Here is a 10,948-nt window from a genome sequence, read left to right as displayed (position 1 = left end):
TAGTCCACTACAATGTATTTTGGTGGGCCTTGATGCCGTCGTAATGACAGATTTTTCGACGAACATTAGTTAGTCTTAGAATAGACAACTTAGTTTTAGTCGACAAAAACAACACTGATGTGAGGGTAGCTCAGTCGGTCGCTGCTCAGGGCCCTTGTTGCCTTTGGACCAGGCAGTCATGGGTTCCATGCTGGCCACCATCATCTCACTGTATGAGTAGCATTGGGTACACTGTATGGGTCTATACACGCGCGCACACATGCACAGACAGACAGACAGACAGACAGACAGACAGACAGACAGACAGACAGACTATGTGTCCACAGAGATTACAGTGACGTGGAAACAAAGTCAAAGTCACACAGCAGCAGCATCAGTGACAGACTGTCAGGCTGGGGGCATGGTGCTCTGTCTAGCCGATGCTTTTGGCAGTTGTTGCTTAGTGATGTGCACAAACAATCTCGGCTTCATTACAGACCAGAGGCTCGCTTGCATCTGTCCTCACTCATGTCCCCTTGATACCCATTAAAACCGGGAAAGCATCTGTGTCATTTTATATTTTAGCTAATAAAATATTAATAATAATAATGATTATATATATATATATATATATATATATATGAATATATATATATATATATATGGTCCTTGAGGAGGTCCTTGAGGCAGGTCCTTGAGGCACGTCCCACTGGGAGGAGACCCCGGGGCAGACCAAGGCGCAGTTGGAGGAAACACATCGACTCACTGGCCTTGGAATGTCTCGGGATCCCCCAGGAGGAAGTCACTAATGTTGCTCTGGAGAGGGAAGTCTGGAGCTCTCTGGTGGAGCTGTGGCCCCCGTGACCCGACTACGGATAAGCGGTTGAAGATGGATATTGGAGATTAAGGCATAAGGCATTACTGTTAAGGCATTTGTAGAATCCAGGAGAATGAGACTAGCAGGACACTGCCAAAGACATCAAGAACTGCCAGCCAGCAAACTGGTGCTCTGGGAACCAACACACAGGCATCGATCACTAGGACGTCCCACGCTAACATACGTGAATGTACTCAAGATCGATGCAGGAGCGCAGAGTACTAACGAACTGGCCAGATGTATGGAGAACCGGGATGACTGGAAGCGGCAATGGAGTCTGAACATCCGTGTTCGGCGGAAATAGCTAGAAGCTCCCAACACTTGTTGTAAGCTTGCATATTGGGGAATGTTTGGGCGAAAATACTTGTCAACCCTTCCCTTCCAGTTGGGCGTCGCTCCAAATGATGTGACGTAGAGCTGCACTGGGGGGGAGAGGAGGGGCCGGGGGTGACTGACAGATTGGTGAGATCCAATCAGGGCGTGCGCAAATCTCTGCCGCGACCCGCCCCTCTAGACCACAAAAGCTAACACATTAGCTCAGGCTATGTCACTACTGTCATGCCGCATTGTTATTTGGAAATTCTAATTCAGTTCTTAGCGACCAGTAGCCTGGGGTCCACCTATGCTTTCTATGGCATAGGCAGCTCCCGGCAGGATCCGCCGGGAGAATCTAGACGCAGCTGCGCCACATGAGACTAATTAATTAGAGCGACAGAGAGAGGGAGGAGTGTGTGTTGTATGTACGTGTGTGCGTCAATTTAACAAAGGTGCAGACGATCAGAAATCAGCAGAGAGTGATCGACTTTTGCGCTACTGTATGCCAAATTGAAGTGGACTCTGCCCCAGACTTTTTTTTTTCTCCCCGGAAATAAGAACGTCTGGGTTTCCGAGGCTAAGCGGCAATTAAGTGACACCACCGCGCGATGGAGTTTAAAGACAAACAAAACGGCACAACAAACGGCACAGGGCCTCTCTTCTTGTCTTATTTACTACTGTAAGCCTACATAATAAATCAGAAGCGGTGCAATCAGACGGGTGAGAACAGTAGGCAGGGTGCGGCCGCCAGGATGAGGGACGAGGGTTGAATGTTATAGCGTTAGCCGCGGCGTAAACAGCTCGGGCGGGAGGACAAAGGATTTTGAGTCACATGTGTTTACTCCATCCACCGGGTCGTGACCATAAACCACATGCCTCACAATGCGTGCAGACATTCAAACGTCAACTATATGTGTCCCCGGGATGACATTTTTAACACATTTTGGGCGGGAACCCCTTTTGGTGTTTTTAAGCATTATGTTATATGTTACGTCAAAAATAGCAGATCTACAAGCAAATAGCGCGGCACCGAGTGCCGCGCTACGAGCTTGTAGATCTGCTATTTTTGAAAAAATCGTGAAAATGTGGTGCAAATCTTCGAATATATATTCTTTCAGAGCGAACGTTTTTAACTCAAATATTTGCTGTCAGGATTTAGAAGACTGTGTAGACTGTAGAATCGAGCTCAGGTCTTTAATGGGTTAACACAGGGTGGAAACTTGTTTACCGCCGAGCTACACGCCACGTACTACTGTACGCTACCCAAGGGGGAGGAGGAGGAGGGCGACGTGACAGTCACGGACAGTCAGAGATGCTTTGATAACGTGCATGCATGGTGGACGCCTCGCTATGTATTGCTTGCGTACTGTAGTAAAATCTCGAGGGTAAATGTTATTCTGAGAATGTCCATTTGGTTCCATTTGTTTTTGTATACATCCTCTCCTGTACACCCTTGAGTCATTACCGACTCTGGTAAAATATTACTCTATTACTACAAGTGAAGGTTGCTCTGTCAAATTTGTACTTGAGTTATAGTGCTATAGTACTTTAAGTTATATATATGTTTGTGTGCGTGTGCGTGCGTGCGTGCGTGTGAGAGAGAGAGAGAGAGCTACTGCACCTGCACAGTTGAATAGAAATCTTCCGGTGTGCACGTGCCTCTCCTGAGGCGGCACAGGCCATATAAACCTGACACATGTTTGTGTCATCATCACCTACTTACTCACTAAAGTACAGGAAGAAAGGGAAGTGTGTGCACGCCAGTGTTGGAAAAAGTAATCAATTGTTTTACTTAAGTAAAAGTATAAATTCTGCAATGTAGATGTACTCTAAAAGAGAACGATTGCACAACAGCAGCATGCATGCAGCAGCCATTAATTAGACCATGTATGCAGCCTCATTTTGGCACTGGAGGAAAGTTCATGAGGTCACTGATATGGTAAAGGGGCCATGCTGTGTTTTGCACTGCCAGATACAAAGCCCACAGATAGCTAGAGGCTGCGCCGTGCAGTGACACGAAGATCAGAATCAGATTCATCTCTTTATTGTCACATCACAGTTCAAGTAAAGAGGTGGGTAGAAATTCATTTTTTTTCCATGAGGGAAGAAGCTCGTTCCACACACAGCACACTCGGTTTCTCTTACCTAAACTTGCTAAAGATGCAAAGCTACAAGCTTTCTTTCTTTCTTTCTTTCTTTCTTTCTTTCTTTCTTTCTTTTTCTTTCTTTCTTTCTTTCTTTCTTTCTTTCTTTCTTTCTTTCTTTCTTTCTTTCTTTCTTTCTTTTTGTAAAACTTGAGTCTATCTCACTTTGGTCTATTGGGGTCTGCAGTCACAGTAAGGTGGGGGGGGGGGGGGGGAGAGAGAGAGAGAGAGAGAGAGAGAGAGAGAGAGAGAGAGAGAGACAGGCAGGCAGGCAGGCAGGCAGGCAGACAGACAGACAGACAGACAGACAGACACAAAGAGGAAGAGAAAGCTGGTTTGTAGGGGTCATACTGTATATCGCACGATGGGCTTTAATACCATTTCACACTCATATTGTGCAGCTCTATAGCGCCACACTGTGTGCATTCTCCAAGGCACTGTGTATGTGTACGACGTGCGTGCGCGCAAAGCTGTTTGTCTCCATTGGCAGCCGAGCAGCTCAGCTCGCTGACAATCCGCAGCACTGGTCTGCATTGTCAAGGTAATGGTGTTCCATTTATTGTATTCTGCTGTTAGTCCCCCTGACATCATCTCCACCGGCCTAGAAGGCCGGGAGGCACGCGTGCGTGCGTGCGTGCGTGCGTGCGTGCGTGCGTGCGTGCGTGCGTGCGTGCGTGCGTGCGTGCGTGCGTGCGTGCGTGCGTGCGTGCGTGCGTGCGTGCGCGTGCGTGCGTGCGCGTGCGTGTGTGTGTGTGTGTTTGGCATGCAGCATGGCTGTGCACGGCCAATTTCGCAAACTGCTGGACCGATCAGTGTCAAGCTTTTCGGCACACTGACAGTAAGCCAAATCTGTCATAACAGCCTCGTCGTGGCTCTATACAGTATACCATGCCAGCCTTCTCTCTATGTTTTGGCCGACAACTTTTCAACCGTATAGGTCGGTCGGACTTCCAAAATGGATTCGCCCTGGATTCCTTGGATCACGCAATGGATCCGGGAGTCAAACTGACCGCTACAGTAACCTTAATAATAGCGAAAATACATCATAAATAAATACTGAAACCATATATGGGCTAATTTCCATTTTCCAGCCATTCAGTTGCAAATGGCTGGAAATGGCTGGGACCCCCAAAATAAATTGGCGACCTCCCCGAGGGGTCGCGCTCCACGGGTTGAGAACCCCTGGTATAGGGCACTATTTCTTACAAAAAACAAAAAAACAAAACAAAAAAAACATATGAACATCTAATCAATCCTAAATAGGAATCACATGCTACAGCATGGGGCCTCTATACAAAGGACATCTCCAAAAGTGCATAAACGTCTGCCCATAGGGGTTTCCACAGATGCAATTTATCCACGCAGCTTCCTCAATTCCTGACGGCTGCAACCCGTGCTTCACACAGCCCAACCCGACCTGGCGGAGATATGTGCTCCATGGGGTCACTGCAGCTGTGAGCAGCAGGCATGCAAAAATGTTTGCTGTACAATGCTGTGTTCTGGAATAGCAAGCCGTTGTTGGCTGAGATGCACAAAGCTTTGAGGCAACAGGCCTCTTTTATCCGTGTTTAAATGTGTTTGTCACTTCTATGTGTCTCTTTAACAACAGTTTGACAATTCAAATCGGAATTATGGATTTTCTGAAAAGCAAAAGACACATGGAAATCTGTTTTCTAAAGATGTGCCTCAGTCTGTGATTTACTCTTTTTTATTTATTATTATTATTGTTATTATTTTACAAAATGTTACTTTTTTGTTAATGTTATTTCTGGTTTTTGTTATGTAATTAATTTTAGTTAACTACAGTATAACTACAGTATAATAACCACAGTGTCTCTCTCTGTCTCTCTCTCTCTGTGTGTGTGTAGGCATGGCTGCAGAGGTACGGCTACCTCCCCCCCACAGATCCCAGGATGGGCTTGCTGCGCTCGGCTCGGGCCATGCAGTCCGCTATCGCTGCTATGCAGCGTCACTATGGCCTCAACGTCACCGGGAGCCTCGACCACAGCACCACAGAGTAAGTCACTGCCTCCACCACAGGCTGCTATAGCTTGTAGATCGTCTATTTTCACTACTACTTAATAAACATTTGTGCTCTAATAAGCCATTAGATAAGCAATCCTATCACGGTAGGATCACGGGCCACCCGAGGCCGCAAATAAAGCTTGTTTTGATTAGAATCCGAATCTGGAATTATAGAATCCACGATAAAAGGGGTTTTAGTTATCGTTGAAAAAACAAATGGAACTACAAGACCTGTAAGGGTCTTATTTTGGACCGCTGGGCCTGGTGGTTCGCCCCCCACCCCCCCCGGGGCCTGATGTTGTTGAGAAACAGTCATTGCACCACTTCATGTTATGGATGTTTTTGTTTTTGTCTTACTATCCTATTGCATTGTTTCACACAGACCACAATAACACTGTCAGGAAGTGAAGAGCCATCTATATTTACCATGCACCAGGTTTTAGCACTTTAACCATTTTGACACCATTCCATCATTTTAGGGTCAAGTTGCTTTAAATTTGTTTTGAGGTGCACAAAGGCCACATAACGCCACGGGCAGGAAGGCAATGATGGAATATCTATAGAAACCACTGAGTTAAAAGTTCATACTGTACAGAAATAAATAAGGGGGTGGGGGGCATGCATTGATCGGCCCGGTGTGTCAAGTGGCTAGTCCAGGCCAGAGCACATCTAATAGAAGAGTTACGATATTGAGGGGGAAGAAACCGAGCGCTCGAGCACTGTTCATGCAGCCTGGAGAGGGACAAGCTGGAGTTTGAAATACTGTACATTGTTTTCAACAAGGGCGGCGCAAATGAGAGCTATTTTCAGCATGTGTGCAACATGCCAACTGTTTTAAAGTATTGTACAGTGACAACTAAAGTCTCTGTAATGTTTATGTTGTATGATTACTACAAAACAATCTACAATAAAGGGATTTAATATCATTAAAGCTGATGGAGGGGGGAGGGCAGAAGACAGCCATGCAACAAGGTTGTGTCATGAAACCATGTGACTCCCATTGGAAATGCATTGAGGCGACCATGACACACAGAAGACACAGGACACAATCGTGTCTTAGGTGTGAGTGAGGCCTTGTAGATCGGCTATTTTCACTAGTGGTTCCCAAGAGGTTTGGGAACCACTGCTCTAGAATAACAAGCTGCTCCATAGGCAACAACCTGGCCATGTGACGATACCACCTGGCCCAGTGTCATGTGCTCTGCTGGACATTGCAGAGGATTCATTTCCTCATGCAGCTTCAGACACCAAAGTGTTCCTGTCACGCAGCCCTTTTTTTTAATGTGGCATCAAAGCAGCCTTTTTTTTTGCAGACACCACAGCTTTGTTATCAGATCAAACGCTTCTAAATGAGTTTTCGTGCTTGGGTGTAGCGTGACGGTAGAACGGAGAGCAGTGTTTTTCTGCTCCTCGTTGATATAGTCCCACCAACATGAGAACCATTCCTGCTTTGAGGTTTCATTCAGACTCGCACTCACAAGCAGTGGTGGAACTAAGTACATTTACTTAAGCAATTTTTATTTAAGCAAAATGTTAACTTCCTGTTGATTTTACTATTTGAAGATCTGGATCCGGATCCACGGATCCAGTCCGGGTTTTCTTCCTAATAAAATGGACAAATCAACAGGAAGTTAACATTTTTATGAAAACATGAGTTTTGGTGATGCTCTATATTGTCTGAATCAACTTTGTTTGTGTTTGTTTACGTAATAAAAGAGTGACTTTGAGAGCTGTTTTAGCGTACAATGTAAGTCAATGAGGAGCATATTTTGAATTATCTCTCTCTCTCTCTCTCTCTCTCTCTCTCTCTCTCTCTCTCTCTCTCTGTGTGTGTGTGTGTGTGTGTGTGTGTGTGTGTGTGTGTGTGTGTGTGTGTGTGTGTGTGTGTGTGTGTGTGTGTGTGTGTGTGTGTGTGTGTGTGTGTGTGTGTGTGTGTGTGTGTGTGTGTGTGTGTGTGTGTGTGTGTGTGTGTGTGTGTGCTGACAGCTGGATGAGGAGACCCAGGTGTGGCGTTCCTGACCAGCTCGGTGGAGTGTCCAAGTTCAATGTCAGGAGAAGGCGCTACGCCCTCACAGGACAGAAGTGGCAGCACAAACATATCACATACAGGTGAGTGCAGCGTCCGCTAACACAAACATATCACATACAGGTGAGTGCAGCGTCCGCTAACACAAACATATCACATACAGGTGAGTGCAGCGTCCGCTAACACAAACATATCACATACAGGTGAGTGCAGCGTCCGCTAACACAAACATATCACATACAGGTGAGTGCAGCGTCCGCTAACACAAACATATCACATACAGGTGAGTGCAGCGTCCGCTAACACAAACATATTACATAAAAAAATAAATCAGTTGTGGTCCATGGACAAATACAGTGGGGTAACCACTGGGTAAGGACTTAGGAAGCAAGCCACACAAAAAAGCCAGAAAAACGGCAACCCAAAAACTACCAATATTAAATGCTTTATAGAAAGACAAGTGCAACATCTTGTAATAAGCAGACTTGGCAACACTAATCGATCTGGTAACCTTCTGGCCTCCATAAATCTCTAACTCCTATTGTGCTGCCCCGGTGGTCTCTAATAATAATAATAATAAACTATAAAAATCTAAATAATTAGGATTTTACTCACCCGAACAGATGTCTGTAACATTTCTACTTTCACACACAGAACATCTGCTACAGTATGCACTCAAAACAAAGCCTTTCTGTGAAGCATTGTGTGAGGGATTACGGACATCTGTTTGGACAAGGAGAAGTCGGCATAGTTTGGATATAAAACATATCCAGACTCTTGTTACGGAGAACGGAACAAATGTGTTGCCAAGTACATTTTCACAGATGGAGTTTAACTTAGTAAAGTTAGTGCCTTTATGAAATAGGGCTGTCACGATTACACATTTAAGTTGACGATTAAGTATCTCACAAATCATTGCGATTAACAATTTAATTGTGTTTTCTTTTTTGCATTGAACGTTGGAACGTTACAATTTGTATTTCTGTTTGCCTTTTAGGCTTCGTAATCACAAATTGCAAAGGGCAGACATGACACAAAACTTAAATATAGAAATAAATCACTGCCATTGATCTTTTATTATTTTATTTCTTTCTTTCCAAAAAAAATACAAAATAGCACAAATAGTTATCTACAACAGCGTGTAGATCTGCTATCCGCATCGATAGCTCTCTCTCGCATCCCAGTGTAAAGTGTGACAGTGGACGCGGCCATTTTTTAGATGTGCGCGCATCCACTTTGCACATGTGCTGCTTCCAATGGCCTGTATCTCCAAATTGGCGTTTCTGGTGAAAACAAGGTTTTTCAATGGCCGACAGCAGGTGCTGTGATACTCGTGGTCGGGTTATTTCTGCATCGAGCGAGAGAACAACAACCGGTCAAGACACCTCACACAGCATTACGTCATCGTAACATCCGGTTACGGATATTTGGCTCTTCAAAATAATGGTTGAAAGGGGAAAAACCTTGGCAATGCGCAATAAATAGATTAATTAATTAATTAATTAATTAAGTACTGTACTTAAATACAATTTTGAATTATTTGTACTTACTTGAGTATTTCCAGTTTTCAATACTTTTACTTCAACTCCACTACATCTTGGATCCAATTATTGTAGTACTCCACTACATTTATTTGAAAACACTACTTTCTGGTTACTTTGTTGATTTTGATTATTATTACAAAACATGCATTACCACTTCAGCCCTATATATATTTTTCGCCCATCTGAAAATAGCTGATCTACAAGTTTCAATCACTGTGAGCTTGTAGATCGCCTATTTTCGAAAGCTTTTTATACATTTTTAACTTGCGAAATGGGACATTCAGCCGAATGAGTACTTTCTACTTTTGGTACTTTAGGGACATTGTGATACCAATTCTTTAGTACTTTTACTCAAGTACATTTTGATTACCGGACTTTTACTTGTAACAGAGTAGTTCTTCATTGCAGTATTGATACTTTTACTTAAATGTGTTTGTTTTTTATTCGCCTTGCATTTTGAACTCAAGATACAATATTCTGCTGCGGCGGTGCCTTGCATCATTGCATAAACAAACCATAATACGATTATTATCATTTGTTTCTACGATGATGCAAAGCAACAGTTATTATTAATAACTCCTGTTTTAACCCGCCAAACACGGTTAAGCCCGTCGGGTATCCGTGGGTTCCCCACCCTCTACTTTAGCATAGATTTACAGCAATACAAGGAGTAAACATTAAATAAACAAGCCAAAAACTACACAAAAAAATAAAAATAAAAATAATTTTGTGTGTGTCTGAAATATTGCCAAATACTGAAACACCACCTTAAAGGGAAACTTCACCCTTTTTGCAAAAACATATATGTTATTTAGAACAGTTTCCTGGGGGTCTTTATGTGTGTAATTTGTGGTTTTAGATCTTTTAGATTATAGCAGTGAGCCCAGTGGCTCTGATGTCATGGACACTGGGCTCACTTCCTTCCTGGACTACAATTCCCTTAATGCTTTGGTGCACTGCTCCTCCTTGTGGATAGGGGAGCGGGGCTCTCTTACTGAGATGTAGTCCAGGAAGTACGTGAGCCCAGTGTCCATGACATCAGAGACACTGGGCTCACTCCTAAAATCTAACATATCTAAAACCACAAATTACACACATAATGACCCTCAGGAAAGTGTTTTAAATCTTCTAAACGTCATTAACATGTATTTTCTTGCAAAAAGGGTGAAGTGTCCCTTTAATGTTATTCTGATTTAGATTCTGTATTTTTATTGTGTTTTAACTTGACCTTCTGTCTGGTTCCCGTATCGTGCCCCCTTCTGTTTGCAGTGGTGGAAAGTAACTAAGTACATTTACTTAAGTACTGTACTTAAGTACAATGTTGAGGTATTTGTACTTTACTGGAGTTTTTCCAATTCCAATACTTTTACTTCTACTTCACTACATCTCAGAGGCAAATATCGTACGTTTACCCCACTACATTAGTTACTAGTTACTGTGATTATTAATCTAAAACACAAATTATCTCAGCTATCATTATTCAGCTATAATATACATTTCGGCCATTTGGAGAAAAAAAAGCAGATCTACAAACTCACAATGCGTGGCATCGCGATGCATTGTGAGCTTGTACATCTGCTATTTTCAAAATATTTGTATACATTTTGTAAACTTAAAATGGGACATTCTGCATAGTGAGCACTTTCTACTTGTGGTACTTTAAGTACATTTTGAGTCCAATACTTTTTTACATTTTTACTCAAGTACATTTTGAATTCCGTACTATTACTTGTCATACGACAAAGTCAAAGTCGTATGATTTGTCACGCATCAAAACATTGCAGTATTGATGCTTTTACTTAACCCATTTTGGGTGGGAACCCCTTTTGGTGTTAGCATTATGTTATGCTTTAGCTATTGAAAAATAGCAGATCTACAAGCTCATAGCGCGCCACCGAGTGGCGCGCTACGAGCTTGTAGGTCTGCTATTTTTGAAAAATCGAAGAACCAGTGACATAGAAACATAGCTTTTTCAGAAAACTGTCAGGATGTAGAAGACATTTTTAGAATCTGATCTCAGGTCAAAATGGGTTGAGTA

At 43.3% G+C, this 10,948-nt stretch overlaps 1 protein-coding gene across 1 annotated transcript in view; it reads left to right on the top strand.

The window, feature by feature from the left end:
- LOC306912669 (matrix metalloproteinase-16-like) overlaps window positions 1-10,948 on the top strand; it is a 90,543-nt gene that overhangs the window by 35,928 nt on the left and 43,667 nt on the right. Inside the window, exons 2-3 of the mRNA XM_079489059.1 lie at window positions 5,184-5,332; window positions 7,327-7,449. Of these exons, the coding sequence (XP_079345185.1) occupies window positions 5,184-5,332; window positions 7,327-7,449 (272 nt within the window). The remainder of the gene's footprint in view (window positions 1-5,183; window positions 5,333-7,326; window positions 7,450-10,948) is intronic.

The sequence above is a fragment of the Electrona antarctica genome (assembly GCF_951216825.1).
Source record: "Electrona antarctica genome assembly, chromosome: 20".
In the NCBI taxonomy this organism is placed as follows: domain Eukaryota; kingdom Metazoa; phylum Chordata; class Actinopteri; order Myctophiformes; family Myctophidae; genus Electrona; species Electrona antarctica.
This window is presented reverse-complemented; position numbering and strand designations above follow the sequence as displayed.